Source organism: Giraffa tippelskirchi, chromosome 6 (assembly GCF_054371585.1).
Source record: "Giraffa tippelskirchi isolate mGirTip1 chromosome 6, T2T-mGirTip1v1.2.pri, whole genome shotgun sequence".
Lineage (NCBI taxonomy): Eukaryota > Metazoa > Chordata > Mammalia > Artiodactyla > Giraffidae > Giraffa > Giraffa tippelskirchi.
Window position 1 is genome coordinate 16,913,841 of NC_137280.1, and position 21,847 is coordinate 16,935,687.

Here is a 21,847-nt window from a genome sequence, read left to right on the forward strand (position 1 = left end):
TATAGATGCAATTTCACATTCAGGAAAGAATCCAAGTCCAGCCATTTCTCAGGTGCCTAGTCTAAACCACCATTTTAAAACTGCAGATATTTCTATTCCACCACTGTAATTTCCTACATAGTATATGACAAAATAAAGTGGCTTGTTTCTTTCTTGACCTTTTTTCTACAGGAATGTGTATCTCTGAGCACATAGGGCCATTTAAAGTTCTCACATACTTCAGGCTCTCCTCACAGCGAACAGACTACAGTGTTCCTGCATCCAAATAAAATGCCACCCTCTCCTACTGGCAATATAAACCACTTAAAATGACACCACCACCACTAAAAGTCTCAAATTCTTAGACCTGCAGTCAGTCAACTAAGGACATCTCACCATTGATCAATACAGTCAAGTTGCTCAGTCATGTCTGACTCTTTGTGACCCCACAGACTATAGCCTACCAGTCTCCTCAGTCCATGGAATTCTCCAGGTAAGAATACTGGAGTGGGCTGCCAGTTCCTTCTCCAGGGGATCTCCCCAACCCAGGGATCGAACCCAGGTCTCCCGCATTGCAGGCAGACGCTTTACCATCTGAGCCACCAGGGAAGCCCAATAGAGTTAAGACCTGACCACAAATAGATCTCTGACTGCAGATTACAAACTGGCTTTAACTAGTTTTTAGAATATGTTCTGGGCCATGGCGAGATTGGTGACTATTTTTAGGGAAGACAAGAAGGAAAAAAAAAAAGAATTTAGCTCCTATAGTTACTAAGCCCCTTGACATTATCTTCTTTTAACATTCTTTGACCCCCACCCCAACTGGAAAAGCCAGGACCACAGGCCAAAGTGGCAGCAAAATTCACACTTTAACTGATCACACTGCTGCCCTCTCTCAAGGCACAGCTCTCAAGTGGATATGTACATTTAACAACTCCAATACTACACATACACTAAACACAAAACATTGTTGAGGTCTCCAAATTTCTGGGACTGTTGACAGACACAGACATTAAGCCTGAATTGGGGGCAATTTAAGAAATGTTATAAAAAATTTATTATTCAGATCTCAAGGCAAAAAAAAAAATCTCAGATTGAAATCTTCCTTTATCTACTGGGCACTGCTATGCAAAAACATATTAACAGCTAATATTAATGAAATTTTATCACATTTCAGAATCAAACTAGCTTAGCAGATGACTGAAGCACATAAGTAGGCAAATGAGACAAGCTTTAGATTTTATTTATAATTTACGTGAATAAGATCCATCTCCTCAGTCTAGCTTCATTCCCTGTAGCTATAAAAAGATTATTTCATGTCCTTGGCCTGGCGATCAGGAGAAATTAACAGAAAAAGAGCTGTCAGTGAAGATGCATTATCATGTTGTCCCAAATGCATAAGAGATCTTTTTCTCCTTGAAAGAAAGACCCCAAGGCCTCCATTGCACTTTTATTTGAATGTAATATTTTGGACAATTGTCCCAGAGGGCTAATTCCCAATTTAATCTGAGGTCATAATAAAACAAACAACAGAACAGTATTTGGGATTTCAGTTTCTCACCCTTATCATCAAGACTCACTGCCTCCCATCATCAGTATTTATTGAGCATTTACAGTGTACTAGGCACAATAGAACATACAGAAAACATTGTCCCTGCTCTTGAGGAGCTTACATTCTAGAAGAAAAAAAAAAATACACCTCTTTTAAAATGGTTATTTTTTGTTTGGTGTTTTCTGCAAGGTACTGAGGAAATAGTTGGTAGGATGAGCTTTGGGTATTACTTAGCCCCATCATTATTTAAAGAGAGGAAGGGGAAGGAATTTAAAGGCAAAGACAATGACAGACCATTCAGGATAGGTAGGGTGTATAGGGAGATAACACAATCTCATCAACTCAGGAGAGATTCGCTGCAGTGAACAGGAAGAGGGAAATAGTCTGTGGGATGCAAGCAAAGGAAGCAGGGTGTTCTTAGACATTGAGTGGAGCCAGAAAGATCATGCGGCCTTTTCCCCAAGTACATGGCCACCAAGTAGGAATGGTTGGCGATAAGACAGAGGCTAAAAAAGGTAATCCTGTGTACCTGACAAATAGAAAGAAGAAAGGATCAAAATTGAAGGCAGGCTATAAGAGTATCAAGAAATTCTTAAAAACAAAAGTGATTTGGAAGCACGAAACCTACAGTTAACGCTACCCAATGTCATGATGGGTCAAGAACACTGTGGCTTCCTAAGTTAGAAAATGCCATATAGCAAAATTTTAAATGGAACATTACTTTTTCAATCAACTCCCCGTCTCCAAAAAAAATTTTCAGGGGGAGGGGGGAGTATAGGACATGGTTGGGAACAGTAGTAGTAATCTTAGTAGTATTTTACTGTTACGATAAACTTTGTATTCAAACTTGGTAAAAGCCCATTAGCTGCCAAGAGGGAATAAGGAATAAATTTCCAAAAATGTACAATTTTCTTTAGAGAAGTTTCAGAACCAAAAGACTAATTTACATGAAAAGCTGTAGAGAAAGTAGTTGAAAAGTCCATTCATAAAACTTTTATTCCACTTACATGAACTTAATACACGTGTTCTTAACAATTATGCTTGGATTGTTCATGAAAATCTCATAGGACATTAAACAAAGCTAGCCATCATCTCAAGTTATTTCCCTGTTAACTATTTTTTACAGCACATGCATGTTAGGCAAGTATCAAAAAAAAAAAAAAAAAAAAAAAATCACAAAAGCAAAAAAAAAACTAAAAAAGTTAAATACATGGGTTTTTGTTTTACTGCTGTGCTTGATATACATGAAGTAATGAATATCAAGCAATTCATTTTTACTGCATCTTTACTTGTACATTTGTTCTTAGGTTGCCTAAAACATTTAAATACAAATAAAATGAGTGTAGCAAAAATAATGAAAGCAAACAGCAGGTAACTTTACAAATAATGGAATGTGAACCGTTTCTGCCCTTATCCAGAGTAAATTGGGTCACAACTAAAGGAACACTTCTATAGCTGCAGTCAACGGTGTGCACATGGAGTCTGAGTATTCCACAGATAACACACGGTTTAACATGCATTATCCATGGGATATTCACTTCTACTACAGCTTCGTAAGTGCTCCAAACCTAGAAAGGACCCACAACTACACCTGTGACTGGAACCAATTATCCCTTTTATTCCCCACCAGGACATACCAATATGCAAGCAGTTTTCTTTGCTTAGACATGGAAGCAGTTTTAACACTGGCCCTTGTGAAGCCACAATGTACCAAAAGTACTATGCCAAACATTTATAACTTGTATAAAAATTCCACATCCCCATATTGGCCACCTCAAGATGAAAACAGATAACTCCCTAAATGTTAACTGGCTCTACTCCCCTAATATTAAACATAAAAACCACATGGGAAATATAGAAATTCAAATAGAAGTAACATAAACCTGTCATAAATCGTAAACAAAAAACTATTTGTGGGACAGCATGGATGACAAATGGTCTACTGTGTAAATTTTAGAATGAGGCAGACAAAAGTTGGAAGGCCGGTTAATTTTCCCCTCCTTCTCCTGCTTCAGCTTCATCTCCTTGGGTATCCGATGTCCACAACTAGTTAAAAGAGAAAAAAAGAATTTTTAGTCTATTTCAGCTTAAAAATTTTTTATTATATATGCCAAGGTACCAGAATGGAAGCACAATTATTGGAAGGCTTAAAAAATAGCAGCACTGAAAACAGCCTCAAGATATAAAATACCTCCAGGAAACTATCCAATATCCTGTGAGTAAACCATTATGGAAAGTAATATGAAAAAGAATGTACATACGTGTAACTGAATCGCTTTGCTGTACAGCAGAAATTAACACAACATTGTAAATCAACTATACTTTAATAAATTTTAAAAAACACCTCAATATAACACATTTATTTCCTACCTAATCCTTCTGTAAGCATAGTAAATACATGCCAGAGTTGTCACAGTGTGTAAGTTCAGTGCAACTAAACCAGAACCCTCAACGCGGCCCACGCTCAAGGAGCTCAGGCCGACTACTTCCACCTTGTAGCTTCAGACTCCACTCTAAAGAGAGTCCCGCACTCTATGACATTCAAGAGTCAGGACCAAGTCTGGACTAAAATACAATTTAACTTTACTAACATTTTTAGTTTAGGAAAACGTACCTTTTGTGAATTTGTCTGATTCAAAATATATAGTTAAACACAAAACAGTATGGTCAGAACCAAATCTTACAAGAGGTAAAAACTGAACTGTCTCTAAGTGGTAGGACTATGAAGCCTATTGATTTTTAGATTAATGTTATAGCTTTTCATTAGGTTAAAAAGATGATTTTTTAAACTGTCTCAGCTGCTACAAATATTAACAGTTTTTCTAAGTCTTACCACCCTACAATGATTTTTAGAGGTAATTATAGAAGGACTATTTCAAGATGACCTTGAAATTCTATATTGCTTCGCACTAGAAAATGAAGGAAGGGGAACCTTATTAATGTTTTTCTATCCCCCAAATTACCCATTAGTTTTATTAATCAAATATATTTCTGGCCTGGAAAGGAGACTCTTTGAACAATCATACAGTTAGCTGCATGATCTCTAGAAGTCTGTATGCTTTTATTAAACTGGGAGTCTTGTAAGACAAGATAAAATTATCCTTTAACATGTCTTTCCACTTCTAACTTTCAAGGATCCTTGTATTTTCCATATAAACATGAAAAATTGGATAAAGGGTGTTTCTCTTCCCAGGGTTATGTGTTGACAGTATTTGTCAACTGGATCCAGACTCAAATATTAGTTTCTACAAAAAATTTCTTTGCTTGACATATAAGTGATTGGACGATCAACCCTATAATGATAACAGGCGATACGACCAGGGCTCAGAGAAGGCACATAATAGTGACAAAATCGGAATCTGAACCTTGGGTTTTCCTCCTCTTCCTCAGCTGTTGTAGTATGCTCTTCAAGCTATGCCAATATCAAAATTCAGCTGCAAGTATATATTTCAGATCAGGCCTTCTCAAAAAGTGCTGACAATACAATTCAGTAGTCATCGGGTCTCAAATTCTACCTTTTAGAAATATATCATTTCAAACAAGAAAAATATGAAAAATTAGCTAACAAACTGAAGTGCTTCTTTCATTCAATGCTCATAAAATTATTTGTTTATAATGGACTATACCATACCCTCTTGAAAATAATAACCTTCCAAATGTATAGGAAGCCCCCAATTACACTTTCTAAAATAATTTTCAGTGTTTAATAATTAACAAGTATACAATATTGTTCAAAAAACTGCTGAGAACATTCACCACTAGAATATATAATTGGTTCAGAAAATTGGCAATGGACTAGATAAAATAAAGCTGAGAAAAATGAAATGTATATAATGATGTACACTCCCCAAAAGAAAAGGACCTCAAGCTAATAAAAAACCAGTAGCACTAAACTACAATCTTCACTCCTAGCTCTTTATATGACACATGACAGATACTCAACCCTTTTTTCACTCAAGCCTCATAACTTCAAATTTAGTATCTATGTGAAGAAGAACGTGAAAACCCATGGGCCCAAAGAGACATATTAACCAACTGCAATATGTAGACTATTTGGATTTCTATGCAAGTAAAAAAAACTATTAGGGGGGAAAAACAAGACAATATACAACACAAAGACAATACAAAAAAACAAGTGATAACTGAATGTGAGAAATTTACTATTATGGAATTAACTGTGTACTTTTTCTCAGTGTGATATTGGCATTGCAGTTTCAATGTTTTTCAGTCTAGTGCAGCAGGCCTCAACCTTTTTGGCACCAAGGATCAGTTTGCTGCTGCTGCTAAGTCGCTTCAGTCGTGTCAGACTCTGTGCAGAAGACAATTTTTCCATGGACCAGGGACAAGAGATGTTTTGGGGAAGATTTAAGTGTATTACATTTACTGTCTCCTATGAGAATCTAGACAGCACATTAAAAAGCAGCGACATTACTTTGTCAACAAAGGTCCATCTAGTTAAGGCTATGGTTTTTCCAGTGGTCATGTATGGATGTGAGAATTGGACTATAAAGAAAGCTGAGCACTGAAGAATTGATGCTTTTGAACTGTGGTGCTGGAGAAGACTCTTGAGAGTCCTTGGACTGCAGGGAGATCCAAACCAGTCCATCCTAAAGGAAATCAGTACTGGGTGTTCATTGGAAGGACTGATGTTGAAGCTGAGACTCCAATATTTTGGCCACCTGATGTGAAGAGCTGACTCATTTGAAAAGACCCTGATGTTGGGAAAGATTGAAGGCAGGATGAGAAGGGGATGACAGAGGATGAAATGGTTAGATGGCATCACCAACTCTATGGACATGAGTTTGGGTAAACTCCAGGAGTTGGTGATGGACAAGGAGGCCTGGCATGCTGTAGTTCATGGGATCACAAAGAGTTGGACATGACTGAGCAACTGAACTGAACTGATGGGACTCTAAGTCACTGCTGATCTGACAGGAAGTTGAGCTCAGGCAGTAATGCAAGTGATGGTACTGTAAAAATAGATGAAGCTTCGCTCACTTGCCCATCCACCACTCACCTCCTGCTGTGCAGCCCAGTTCTTAACAGGCCACGGAACAGTACCAGTCCATGGACCAGGGGTTGGGGACCTCAGTCTACAGTATACCAAAAAGGATAATCATGACCTGCCACAGTTAAGTCATTTTCTTTTTTCCTAAGAGACTACACAAAATAGCTCTCAGACTATGTAGAGTATCTGAAATCTTATAACTAGAGCTATTAATGCCCTACCCCTAGCTACATAAATGCTGTTGCTGTTTAGTTGCTAAGTCATGTCCAACTCTTTTACAGTCTCATTGACTGTAGCCCACCAGGCTCCTCTGTCCATGGTATTTCCCATGCAAGAATACTGGAGTGGGTTCAGGGATCGAACCTGTGAGTCTCCTGCACTGGCAGGCAGATACTTTACCTCTGATCCACACCAGAGAAGCCCTACATAAATATAGAGCCAACTTTATGGTCACCATTTTCAATGGACTTCAAAGATAACTTAAGCATACTTTTGAAACTAAAAGCAAAACTCTCCTGTGACTAAAATGGAAGGAACAGAATTATTTGCACTGAAATGAAAAATAAAATGGCCTATATAACTAGAAGTCCAAAACCATGAATTACAAAATTATCTTAAAAATGTGAATTTTAATAAACATGCAACTAGTAAAAGGGCACATTTTTAGTCCTTGGTCTAATATTTCAGCTTCTATAAGATGGTTTTCTTCAGTTTTTAAAGCAGATAGGATCTTACATTAAAAACAAAAAAATGGACTAGAAATATTCCAGTCGTAGTCTATAAACGTATAAGCACACTTGAGAGATGTTAAGAGTTCAGTTCCAGATCACCGCAATAAAGTAGAAATCAAAATAAAGTGAGTCACATCAATTTGTTTCCAGTACATATAATATTTACACCATACTACAGTCTATTAAGCATGCATTATATATTTAAAAAAATCAATGTACATACCTTATTAAAAAATACTTTATTGCTAAAAAAAAGTTCATCATCAATTGAGCCTTTAGCCACTGAAAACTTTGTTGGAGAGTTTGAATCACTGAAAATTACCAAAATGTGACCCAGAGACATGAGATGAGCAAATGCTTTTGAGAGAACCCTGCCCAACAGAGCTTCAACAAGCCTTCAATTTATAAAAACCACAATATCTGGAAGTACAATAAAACAGAAATGTGTCTATAATCTCTTAATAATTAACCATTCATGGTGCTGTTAGGTACTTACTGTCAAGTTATCTCTCAGTAACTGCATTATTAGCGTGCTGTCTTTGTATGACTCTTCACTTAATGTATCAAGTTCAGCAATGGCTTCATCAAATGCCTATGACCAAAAAAAAATCATATTTCAGTGCTCAAATAATGATGACTACTGAATTTCCACATAACAGGTAAAAAATACATACTGTCTTTGCAAGAGCCAAAAAAAAATCATATTTCAGTGCTCAAATAATGATGACTACTGAATTTCCACATAACAGGTAAAAAATACATACTGTCTTTGCAAGAGAGCAGGCTTTCTCAGGGGAGTTCAGAATCTCATAATAGAACACAGAGAAGTTAAGGGCCAGACCCAGTCTGATAGGATGAGTTGGTTGCATTTCCTTTTTGCTGATTTCAAAAGCTTCTTGGTATGCTTGCTGTGACTGATCCACAATCCCTGCGTAATAAAAGGCAACAAAATATATCAATGAAAAGTACTTTGTCTTCATCCCTCTAACCAAACCTTTATTCATCCAGCAATAAATTCTGAAATACTAAGCTGCAGCAACTTTAACTGGCTCCTAAATTTAAAACAGTAAGGTTCTCCTAGAAACCTACCCTAGTCACTTATCGATGTCAAGACAAAAATAACTCTGTAACCATCTCAGTACAATTTTTAATTAGTCTGTACTGCTCTACAGTTATGCTGTAATTACTATGTCTTAAAATTGTGAGGAAACATTCCTATACATAAAATTGACTTGTGAGCAATCATACATATTATGAAACCAATTACTAGGCAATAGGTATACAGCTGACCCTTGAACAACACGGAGCTCAGGGATGGATACCAACTGTTCATGCAGCTGAAAATCTGAGTATAATTTTATAGCTGGCCCTTCATGTCCAACCTTGTATAATGTAGTACTATAATATTTACAGAAAAAAAATCCCTGTGTAAATGGATCTGTGCAGCTCAATCTGTGTTCTTCAAGTCAACTGTATCGTCTCAGGAAAAAGGAAAAAAACAAGGGAGGAAGAGGGACTGGGGGAAGAGGGAGAAAAGAGAGCAAGGAAGAGTGAGCCGAGGCCATTTGCTGCTCTTCATTCGTCGTTCTAAGGAATTAAAAAACAACAAAACTGTTGCGTACACTACAGAAGAGACCACCTCTGGCCTCTGTTACTTCGTAGCATCCAGCAAACAGGCTGAGGCAGCATACCTTTCTTGTCATCACCAGCCGCAACCTCAGCCAAGTAGCGGTAGTAGTCTCCTTTCATTTTCAAATAGAAGACTTTGCTCTCTGCTTGTGAAGCATTGGGGATCAAGAACTTTTCCAAAAGAGACTTGGGGAGAAAAGAAATAGTCATAATAAGACTAAAATATTTACAAAATTGAAAGAACCTGCATTTCTAAAACACACACAACTTAAGTCATAAAATTTTAATACCCAGTCATTGCCAATAATACAACTTTTGAATGTAGTAGGATCATAAATTTGTGGTTTAAAAGCAGAAGCAATTTGGACAGCAATACTTAAAATTTGAAATTAGTGTTCAGCTTACTATTTAAGGCTTATTTGAATACTGGCCTTTCCCTCATAGTGCTTATTAATTTACACGCTGATAAAGACTGCATGTTTCAATGAATGTGAAAGCATGAAAGTTAATAAAACTTTATTATTATGTGTTATTGTTTTATTAATATATATTTAACAAACTGGCAAACTTTTCAGTTTCAAGGTAGTCATGACACTAAAATGGTAAGAAGGTAGAAATTAACCTTTTGAGACTGTGAAGGTATTATGACTTAAGCAGAAACTGTTAATATAATAGACACTACCAAAGTCCATGACAGAGGAAGCAGAACAAAACTTCATTTATAAGACTACAACTGAAGTAATATCTTCTAAAGTAAAAAGCTGTTCAAAGTAAAAGTCCCATTTTTCCTATCTAAATTAAGACACTGGTAGGAGTATGAGAATAAAGATCTGAAGAGTAAATCTTTAGTTCATATTAAAGTGATTCTCAGCTAATAAGATGTATGTTTACCGATCACCCCAAACAACAAGTAAAACTTCACCCTACATAATTCTGTTCAAAACTGTGACAATCTAATTAAATCCAAACATGCTAATAATTACATTCTACAAATGATTTCAGAAAAACATGACTTCACTGTATTAGGGGGATTAGGCACAATAAACTAGTGATTTTTTTTAAGGAGGAGAAAGATAATATTCCAGTAGAATTAGGCAGAATGTTTACTGTTTTTAAAAATTCTCCACTTCCTACTAAATATACTCTACGAATCAAAATCAATTTTCAACTGGGCTTAGCCCCAAACAAGTCTCAATTTTTACAAGGAAAAAGGGTATTTAATTCTTGGTTTCTATTTTTGTACTTGCCCAGTAGTTTAGTCTATACAGCACTTATATGCCAAACAGTTTGAAAAATGCTTTTAAATAGTAACTCTAACTTTTTATGTTTATCCCATTATCATGTTCCAAATTATGAGTGGGTGAGTAAGCTTTAATCTGGCTTCTCTCCCCTTCCTACAACTTAAAACTACATATACTCAAATGACTGTGTAGTTTGAAGCTGGAAGTAGGACCAGGTTGCAATGCATTACAGGAAAAGGTTGGAGGTGACAGAATTCAACCTGAAATAATGTTTCCTGTGATTATTAGCTGGCCTGAAATCAGAAGAGCACTTCGGTTAGGTAACAAAACTCTTATTACACGACACCCAAGCTGTCATCTCTCAGCTGCAAAGGTGTTCTATCATTCATTCATTCAGTTTTAAATTTTAAGGCTTCCTAGATGGTGCTAACAGTAAAGAATGCACCTGCCAATCAATGCAAGAGATGCAGGTTTGATCCTTGGGTGGAGACGATCCCCTGGAGTAGGAAATAGCAACCCACTCCAGTATTCTTCCCTGGAAAATCTCAAGCTTAGAGAAGCCTGGCGGACTACAGTCCATGGAGCCATAAACAGTTGGATACAACTTGAGCGCACACACACATACACACACACACGTGTGAAACCTCAACCAGACTAGAAATAAAGTAACCCTCTGGGTTTGGACCACCAGTGCCTTCTCTGAAGGAGGAATGCCTACAACCGAAGACAGCAGAATTCAAACTTCCTGCCGTTTTGTCCCTTAGACACCATCATCCTCTTTTGAGGCATGAACACTGTGCACTAGTACTAGGGCTGGTCTTCGAGGATCTGCCTCAACAGCGTAAGAGCGTTCCATTTAATACAGTGTTTTGTTTTTAAAATTAAATGCCCAGGCCTTTTCAAGTTTTTATCTTAATACAAAATGCATTATTCATTCAACTATGGGAGACCGTATAGCATAATGGCTTTGAAGTCAGTCTAGGTTTAGACTATGGCACTCCACATCTGGAAGGATCAATTCCACTTCTGACTGGCTAGGCTAAATAAAGATTATGCTATGAAGTCTAACTAAAGAAAAAGTGTATTGCGATTAACCAGAATTCACAAATAACTTTAAATTAAACAGCAGGAAAAATATATATATATATAAAAATTTAAAGAAGGCTCCATATATTATTCAATTGTGAACTGCTCTTTGGCTCATTTATGTAAATTTAAGATTATACAGAGAATATCTCCAAATGAAAGAAGTGGCAAGTAAAAGCCTAACCATGAAATCAGTTGTCTATCTAGGTATTTCTAATTCACATTTTACTGCTTCAACATATTTTTTTTTTTTTTACATTGACTTATTCTCCAAAACTTAAATGTCACTGTGACAGGCACTGAAAACAGTGAGCAGGACAGAACAAGGATAAAATATCAAGCCGGGAAGGCACTATAGAAACTGAGGATTAACACAGCCTGGTCACGTCCTTCCACTTTTCAATGACTTTTATCTAACCTACTGTGTATTTGTAAAGGTGAAGGGCACAAACACGTGCAGTTAGTTAAGGGTAGATCATTTAAAATAAGTATACAAACTTGCAGAAGTTACTTAGGCAAGGTGTCAGTCAATGTCGTGAGAATTTGTAACACATCTTTTACGAGTGGTAGCTTCTCTCTAAAAATTACTGTTTTACATTAGGGTAACTCACACTGAGAATTTTTCAATTGGCAATTAAGTACCTCCTCCTCCAAGGTGAACACTGAATTTATCCATAACATCTGATTAAAACAATCACAACAAAAACTACTTTTTAAAGCTACTAACCGGATGCACTCATCTCACACACTAATGAAGTAATGCTCAAAATTCTCCAAGCCAGGCTTCAACAATACGTGAACCATGAACTTCCAGATGTTCAAGCTGGTTTTAGAAAAGGCAGAGGAACCAGAGATCAAATTGCCAACATCTGCTGGATCATCAAAAAAGCAAGAGAGTTCCAGAAGAACATCTATTTCTGCTTTATTGACTATGCCAAAGCCTTTGACTGTGTGGATTATATTAAACTGTGGAAAATTCTGAAAGAGATGGGAATACCAGACCATCTGACCTGTCTCTTGAGAAATCTTTAAGCAGGTCAGGAAGCAACAGTTAGAACTGGACATGGAACAACAGACTGGTTCCAAATAGGAAAAGGAGTATGTCAAGGCTGTATATTGTCACCCTGCTTATTTAACTTATATGCAGAGTATATCATGAGAAACGCTGGGCTGGAGGAAGCACAAGCTGAAATCAAGATTGCTGGGAGAAATATCAATAACCTCAGATATACAGACGACACCACCCTTATGGCAGAAAGTGAAGAACTAAAGAGCCTCTTGATGAAAGTGAAAGAGGAGAGTGAAAAAATTGGCTTAAAACTCAACTTTCAGAAAGCTAATATCAAGGCATCTGGTCCCACCACTTCATGGCAAACAGTGGAAACAGTGTCAGACTTTATTTTTTTGGGCTCCAAAATCACTGCAGATGGTGACTGCAGCCATGAAATTAAGATGCTTGCTCCCTGGAAGGAAAGTTATGACCAACCTAGGTAGCATATTAAAAAGCAGAGACATTATTTTGCCAACAAAGGTCCGTCTAGTCAAGGCTATGGTTTTTCCAGTGGTCATGTATGTATGGATGCGAGAGTTGGACTATAAAGAAAGCTGAGTGCCGAAGAATTGATGCTTTTGAACTGTGGGGCTGGAGAAGACTCTTGAGAATTCCTTGGACTGCAAGGAGATCCAACCAGTCCATCCTAAAGGAGATCAGTCCTGAGTGTTTATTGGAAGGACTGATGTTGAAACTGAAACTCCAGTACTTCGGCCTCCTGATGTGAAGAGCTGACTCACTTGAAAAGACCCTGATGCTGGGAAAGACTGAAGGCAGGAGAAGGGGACAACAGAGGATAAGATGGTTGGATGGCATCACCGACTCCATGGACATGAGTTTGGGTAAACTCCAGGAGTTGGTGATGGACAGGGAGGCCTGGCGTGCTGCAGTCCATGGGGTCGCAAAGAATCGGACATGACTGAGCGACTGAACTGAACCACAAACCTACAAGTAACAAAAGGAAAAAGTCAGGCTGCTTACTGGCCTAATGATAGACCAAAAGGACCAAGTAACACAGTGGTGAATGTTTCTGATAAAATGCTGACTACAAAAAGTTGAAAAAGCAAACTTATCACTCTGTACCCATTAAATAAATACATGCAGTTGTCAGTTATACCTCAGTAAAACTGTTAAAAATAAAAAGTTGAGAAAAGGATATATGACAAACTTAAAATCTTTTGATGACATAAAGGTAAAAACAATCAAGATTTAAACAAAAAAGCAAGAAAGACTGGATTCAAGATTAAATTTGGTTCAAAAGGCTAACTGTAAAAGAACAGAATTGTGGTAGACTGACTCCAGAGATGGCCTCCACCATGCTCCTGGAGTCAGGGCTAACTTTGTTGATTAGCTTTAACCAAACAGAATGCGATAAAGAAGACTCCTATTCCAGTTTCAGGCCTAACCCTTATGAGGACTAGCAGCTTCCCCTATTACTCTCCTCGAACCCTAAGACAGCATTAAAAAGAAAAAAAAAAAAAAAAACCCATCCTGCTGGAGAGAAAGGTCAAGTCAGCTCCAGTCATGAGACATGTTTAGTGAAGCCACACGGGTACTTCAGACCCAGCTGAAGACAGCAATGAATGACTACAGCCAACACCATGTGAAAAACTGTCCAAAAGAATCCAGACAAGCCAGAGTCACAAAAAAGAACTAAATCACTGTTTTAATTTTTACCAGTTTGTTATGCATCAAGAGACAACTGAGAAAAATAATAAAAACATCACTTCAGTAATAAATGGCATTTTTAACATTTAAATTAAGCACTTTATATGGATGAATTGATCCTGCCATAACCTTACCCTTGAAGTACAAACTACAATTAGCCCCACCTCATAGAAGACAACAGGGCCCAGCACTGTACTTGCTCAAAACTACAACTAAGTTGTAAAGGTACAACTCCAACTAGGCAATATGACCCGTTCTACATTATTCTACATTTTCTCTGCCTACTAAGAAGCAGAACATGATTCAGAGATAGTAATTAGAAATCGAAGTTAAGGATGATGTTTGAGCTCTGCACTGTGCTGGTGAGACCAAATCTAGAGTATACCGTTCCTTAACAAATAGAGACTTTACTGCCAGACCCCACTCTTCCACTGCAAGGGACAAGGATTTGATCCTTGGTGGAGGAACTAAGATGTCAAATGCCCCACCCCAAAATATCTAGACAGGCTCTGACAAACTGGAGGGTAGCCACGAAAGCAAGCAAGAATGTTGATGAAACTAGAAACAGTCATAAAAACTGAAAAAAATATGACATGAATCGCTCCAGAAGACAAGACTAAATTTAGGCAGAGGCAGATTTCAGCTCAGTATGAGAAAACTTATGAAACAAATTTGGAATACGTCACCTCATTAGATAGCAAGTTCTACTCTTCTTACAGAAATTTTAAAGGAGTAAATCACTATTTTTCAGAGATTCATAAATCAGATGTGGTTTCATTCAACTCTGAGATACAGAAGATACAGAATTCACTGAAAGGAGAAAGGCATGATGGAAGAGACAAGACTATGATGGGAATAAAAACAGAAGGGAAAAAAGGAAGCTGCACTTCTTAGAAAGCAGCAGTGACAAGACAAATTGGAGAACAGAAAACAAAGAGGAAAGAACTAATAGCTATTTTCAAAACATACATAAACCAGAATATCCTGCTCTAGGTATACAATACAACCTCCTGTTTCATTCACGTACAGTAGTACAATGAAGGTGATGACAACTGGGACACTGTGACAATCTGAATTTAAAAGGAGACAAAGCATTATACAAGGAAAGAAGCAAACAAGGTGCCACAACTTCTACTTATAAAGTGAAGGTTAGGCTGACTATTAACGTACCTTTCACTTGTAAAATTCTCCATATAACATAGTACACTGACTTTCTAATCTAAACGTTAATTTATAACAGAAAAGGATTTTCATGTCAAACACAAACTTTAACATCGTACACCCATACACTTAACTGAGGCTACCATGTTAATACATATGGACCTTGCTGAAATAGAATTTGATTTAGATTCACAGTAGTTTCTCAAGTACTTAAAAAAAATCTGTTTTGATGATAGCTACTGTTTTTTAAAGATAATCATGGTCATTTAAAAAATACCTAAAATCAATTTGCTGAATTAGACTTAATGCATGTTCTGACTTTATGCAGTAGTCATCTCAATAACGGGATTGGAAGCATAAAACCCACATCTGAAATGTCTCTGTAAATGGTTCATAATCCAAGCTAAATACATGATGTAATTCTGGAGAGGTTGCTGAACCTTAATCTCATCAACAGACAAATTATGTAGGGTTTGAGATTTTAACATTAGAAGATTTTTTTTTTCTTTACAGCATTAAGTACAATTAACTTCTTAGGTTATAAAAGCATTTAAGATATATGGGGGGTGAAGTAATGATTTCTGCCCCCAAGTTAAACTACCCAAGGCAAAATATATAAACAATAGTTTCTAACACATGCCTTGATCCAAAGATGGTCAATGCTTTGACTTTGGGAATGTATTAATACTAAGGAACCTCATAAACTGACAAGTTATCTAGTTCTGACTGCCCTTCTTAAGGCTCAACCTGCCCACACTACAATAAATATTTAATCCTAACCATGGTCAAATATTTCTAATAAAAGGTTTGTAAACTGAAAATCCACCTCTGTTCTAATGATATACCTCTCTCTCTCACTGTCCTTCAATCTGACTACAGATTGAAATTAAGAGTAAAACATCAACTCTTTAGGAACAATCAAGACTAGAGAATACCCTAGAACACCAAAACTGCTGCTGACCTGGTGGTGGCAAGGCCCTAATTTCTGGGCATCCAAGCATTTCTTGGAGCAACAGTTTGGTGTAATAGAAACAATATAAACTAAAATCAGGCAAACTTATATCCCTGTCTCATCATTAATTTTGAGATCTCAGGCAAGTTAATCTCTCAGAGCCTTAATGTTCTCATCTATAAAAGAATTTAATGAAATTTAATTTTATACAATGATTTATCTTTTAATAAAAAACATGCAAATTGATTAAAATGAAAATCTACTTCAAAAGGCAGCTATGAGGTCTAACTGAGTATTAACATTAACAGGAAAGCACCAGTCACCGCTCCTGACAGAGTAGGCACACTCTACTCAGATGTAAATTTAAGACGCGGGGATCTCGACATTCAAACATCTGCTTTAGTGTGCTTGTACTCTCAATTTTAGTACTCTACTTTGGGTTCAATCATCAACAATTTGTTTATCTACTAAGAGTGGTGAAATAATGCACAAAAAAACCTTTCATTTAAAACACAGGATTAAATTAAAGTATAAAAGATAAAGGAAACATTTTCCATTAGTACTTATTCTTTTTACAGCAAACGTGTAAAGGGCACGAGCTATGGAAACACTGCTTACTAGCTATGTCAACTTGAGAAAGTTCTGGAATTTCTCTGGGCCTCAGGTTTCTCATCTGCGACTTCATGAATCTCCCCTAACAGGACTCCCAGGGTCCACAGATCACTTTTAAGAACTGCTGACTGACTTAAAGCAATCTGAACCATCCACCTTTCAACATACCAAGCTCTAAAGGTATGTTCTCCCTCAAGCTAATTCTCAGCAATACACTAATTTCTGCCAATATCAACAATGGACTAAATAAATTATGTTACACTCATAAAACACTATACTGACATTAAAAAGAATGAGTTGTGTGCCAATATGGAATGAAGCATAAAACATAATCAACGTGTTGTGTGTGTGGATACAACTTACAGAACAGTTTCTATATGATCCTACTTGTATATATTCTTCAAGGACAGAACTGTTTGCACAGGCACTGTAAGTTCCCAGGATACAAAAAAAAAAAAAGAAAGAAAAGAGACTGTTAGAGATTACCTCTGAGGAACTGGGATGATGTAGGGAGAGTTTAATTTTTTAACTTTATATCCTATGCTCTACAACATGTTATTCAGAACAAGTATAATATAAAGTAAAATTTAATTATGATTTTGCACTTTCGAATTTTCATGTATGTATTCTCAACCTGCTTATAGGCTCCTTAAAGACACACGTTTTGCACATATTAGGCACTCAAATATCAAATCCCAAGGCCAAATTAACAACAGCCTCATTTAAATGTAAGAGGAAAATTAGAACAATCTTTACTATCAAGAGCTCATCACCTTCCCAAACTTCTAAATAGTTCAGGTAAAATGTGATGGAAATTACTGAAGTTGATATTGAAGGTCAGATAATGAATATTTTGCTCCAAGAGGAAAAACGTTCTGTTTCCTTAAAGACCTAAAGTCAATAAAGTCAAGTGGCTCAGTTGTGTCTGACTCTTTGTGACCCCACTGACTGCAGCCTATCAGTCTCCTCAGTCCATGGAATTTTCCAGGCAAAAGTACTGGAGTGGGCTGCCATTCTCTTCTCCATTAAAGATCTAGAATTGTTCAAAAATGACAGGTGTCTGGTTGCTGTTCTAAGCACATATATTCAGAAATAGCAGCCAAAGGGCAAGCTAGGTACATGCTAATATGCTTTCAGGACCCTTGGATAAGCTCTGGGTTCTATATAATGACTCTAGAGGGGGCAACTAAGGAAGACAAAACAACAAAACCACCAGAGATTGGGGGAGAATAGCATGAGGCAGTAAGGTGAAGTGTATCTATTTGGAAGTCAGAACACCTAGACTTTGGTAGTAAAACTCTGCCACCAAGAGCAAATAGGTGTTTCAGATACAAAACCATGATACATCCCCTCATTCAATCTACTGTATTTTATAACAGCATTCTTTTCAAGACCATCTTTCCAAATTTCATCCCAGGAAAGCTTCTCTAATGCACTGGACACTTTCCAACGCACCATTCTTCCTTTATTAAATGAGAATCAGACATTATATAGACTATAATGAGTATTTTTAAGTGTTTACTACAGCTCTGAAGAATGACCACCTGCCATGATGCACTCATATCACTGGGCTATAGGCTATGATTTGGCTTGTCAATTAGAATCAAGTGAAGTGAAGGGGAAGTTGGTTAGTCATGGCTGACTCTTTGAGACCCCATGGACTATACAGTCCATGGAATTCTCCATGTCAGAATACTGGAGTGGGTAGTCTTTCCCTTCTTCAGAGGAGCTTCCCAACCCAGGGATTGAACCCAGGTCTCCTGCATTGCAGGAGGATTTACCAGCTAAGCCACAAGGGAAGCCTGTCAATTAGAATACATGAAGCCAATTAATGAAAATAAATTTCAAAGGAAAACTATAAGTTATAGAGCTGGGATATCTTCCCCTTTCAAAAAAGTAATCCATCCATTCATTATAAAATGACATTAGCACTTTGGCAAACTATACTTAGTTCTATCTAAAAGCATCTGCCAACAACGCGGGAGACCCGGGTTCGATCCCTTGGTAGGGAAGATCTCCTGGAGAAGGAAATGGCAACCCACTCCAGTATTCTTGCCTGGAAAATCCCATGGACAGGGGAGCCTGGCAGGCTGTAGTCCATGGGATCCCAAAGAGCCTGACACGACTGAGCGACTTTCACTTTTCATTGATTAAAAAAAATATTTATGGGGCACATATATCTTAAAAAATTTTTAATTGGTACTTTTATACTACAGGGTGATTTCAGAAGTCTCACTGCTGTTTAAATTTGAAAATATAATGTCCTAAAGATAATGGTTTGGTAACAGGACAACAGCATGTGTATCCTAATATGATACACCAAGGAAGGCACAGTGTCATTCCCAGGCATTTTTCCCCAAAATGCACAATCTGAATTTACTCATGAGAAAATCACCAGACGAATCCAAACCGAGGAATAGTTTACCAAAAAAAGAAACTGGCCAGAACTCTTGAAAAAAGTAGCAAATACGTAAAGAGGCAAAGACTGGAAAACTGATCCAGATTAAAGAGTAAGGAGACAAGACAAACTGTGATCCTGGACTGAATTCTGGACCAAATTAGGCAATTATGGTGGTACAATTTGTAAGTGCTATGGGTTACGTAAGTTTATTTTATCCATTATTTTATTAATTTATTGATTTTGATCATTAGAGAACCAGGTAAAGGATATATGGGAACATTTGAAATTATTTCAAAATAAAAAATCAAAAAATAACAGGCTAGAAAAAACCGTTTAATTACCGTATGTAGAAGAGGGTACTTTCCCTTTTGGTTATTTAATATTACAATTATTATATAAAAGTTTTAAAGAGGAAATCTTCCTACTAGGATTCTTTTTCTGGCAGATTATCATTGAATTCTGCTCTCCAACCTTATACCGTTTCATGCTCATCTGGGTTTTTCAAATTTCTTTATTGGGCTGGTAAAACCTGTGTTTAGGAGATAATACGAAAACAAGTGATATATTTGTAAATAAAAATATGAGGGGCAGAGAGGAGGTTCTCACTTTGTTTCAGACCATATTCCACCAATTGGTCACACTTCAATTTCCATTAACGTAAATATACCTTAAAAAAAAAAAATCACTGAGCAAACAGTAAATAGTCCCGAATATCAAAGCAAAATAATCAACTTCTAATGAGACATTTATGGACTACAATTTGAAAACAGCTGGGAAGCATCTCCTTTGACTTGACCTCACTAGATATGTGTATACTGAAAAGACCAAGCCTCCACAACCCATTTCTCTTTTAGATTGTACTATCACAACCCTTTTCCATGAACACAACAAAGAAAAAGAGGTCAGGATATAGATATTACACGTTTATACCAATCAAACATAAAAAATGCCGATGGTTAAAACGTGCCAAGAACTTGAAGCACAAAGCCTTCAAGTGTGATTCCTGTTATTCTCAAGTATATAAAATTCTAAAAATATAATCTAAAACTAAAACCATCACTTTTAATGAAAGTGTTATTCTTCCCAGCTTGCAAGCTGGGATACAACCTTCACTAAAAACACACTTCTAACTTCTCTAATATCCAACTCATCAAATAATTCAAATACATGAAATTCCAATGAAACAAAAAGTGGTCACTCCTTGCAAATTATATGCAATTGGATCTCCCCTAGATTAACAAACACCCATACAAATCAAGCAACCAGACAAAATCTTGTTGTGCTTCAGCATCTTGATCTGTGAAAATGAAAAAAGCAGGTAGGTCACATGCTCCTTTAAGCCTAAAATCCACTGATTCAATAAAATTCACCTCCCAATTTATTATTCAATTTAAAAACTCAGAAGCCTCACAAATGTCACTTAAAATATCCTCAATATGAAATTTATTTCAACAGCACAATGTAGGAGGTCAAAATTCTGGTATTGCACAATTACCTTGTGCACAGAGAATTTCCCCAGCACTTTCACTTTATTCTGTAGAGCCCCTAAAATTGTAAAAAGAAAGCAGTTATTTTCGTTGAGATAAAAGACCCATCAATTTGGAAATTATTCTCTTACTCCCTCTTGTGGCTGGATTGTTTTCTTTTCAATTACAACTTCATCAGTTGCTTCCAAAAGTGCTCCAAAACTGCTAGAGAATTAGGTGGTGTCAAGAACTGATTTCAGGCTCCCCTATTAGCTCAGCTGGTAAAGAATGTGCCTGCAATGCAGAAGACCCGGGTTCGATCTCTGGGTCAGGAAGATTCCCCTGGAGAAAGGAATGGCAACCCACTCCAGTAAGCTTGCCTGGAGAATTCCATGGATAGACCATGGAGTTGCCGAGTCAGATATGACAGAGCAACTAACACACACACATGCATGCACACATCCATGAACTGACCTGGTTGGTATCTGTACACTTTTTGACTTTCTGTGCAATGTTGGCACAGAGTAAGATTTTAGGTATTCTATGAATGATTAAGGTCACACTGCTATAAATGGGCAGAGTTGCTTAACTTCAAGGATGGAATCATACAGGACTCTGACCAGTCACTTAACTGAATGCATTTTCCATTAGTAAGAATAGGTAAATCTGCACCATATAAGTTTTAACATATCAACAAGAAATTTGATAAAGCCAAGATTCAGAATGTACCTTCTAAAAATTAAGATGGTGAAACATACCAAGAAGAACTTACTGAGTGTTGAGTGGTAACTGCTAAAACTGACACTAGGGGGTGTTCCTTCTCCCTTTCCCCAGAGCCCTTTTCAGAGCTGGCATTAATGTTGACCTGGGCTGAAGCTTCTCACCAATCAAAGCTCCATTTCCCAATATTTCCATCACAAAGGATGTTTTGTTTCAAAAAAATTCATTTTTTATAGTGTTTTTAAAACTTGCACATGCATGTTGTATATTATGCACAGCTCCCTAGTGGGACCAGATTTTATCAGCCACTTTTAAAATAGAAGGCTGAAGACCAGTTCTGAATTTGAACAGAGGCTTTTTTCCCCCGTTAGTTATTATTTTTTAATTTTACTTTTTACGACGTTTGTTGGTTTCTGCCATAGGGCGACGTGAATCAGCCATAACCATACATATATCCCCTCCCTAGTGAGCCTCCCTCCCCTCCCCCATCCTACCCCCTAGGTCATCAGAATGCAGGCTGGGCTCCCTGTGTTATACACCAACATCCCACTATCTGACGGTGTTGAGTAAAGACTTTTTATATTTATTAT

General features: G+C 37.1%; 1 protein-coding gene across 5 annotated transcripts in view; it reads right to left on the bottom strand.

Moving 5' to 3' along the window:
* Positions 1-1,416: 1,416 nt before the first annotated feature.
* YWHAZ (tyrosine 3-monooxygenase/tryptophan 5-monooxygenase activation protein zeta) overlaps positions 1,417-21,847 on the bottom strand; it is a 36,612-nt gene continuing 16,181 nt past the window's right edge. For all 5 annotated transcript variants that reach the window (XM_081503464.1, XM_081503463.1, XM_081503460.1 and 2 more), the window contains exons 3-6: positions 8,962-9,085; positions 8,035-8,198; positions 7,767-7,862; positions 1,417-3,577 (exon numbers count right to left, since the gene is read on the bottom strand). In XM_081503464.1, the coding sequence (XP_081359590.1) occupies positions 3,518-3,577; positions 7,767-7,862; positions 8,035-8,198; positions 8,962-9,085 (444 nt within the window). In that variant the 3' untranslated portion in view covers positions 1,417-3,517. The remainder of the gene's footprint in view (positions 3,578-7,766; positions 7,863-8,034; positions 8,199-8,961; positions 9,086-21,847) is intronic.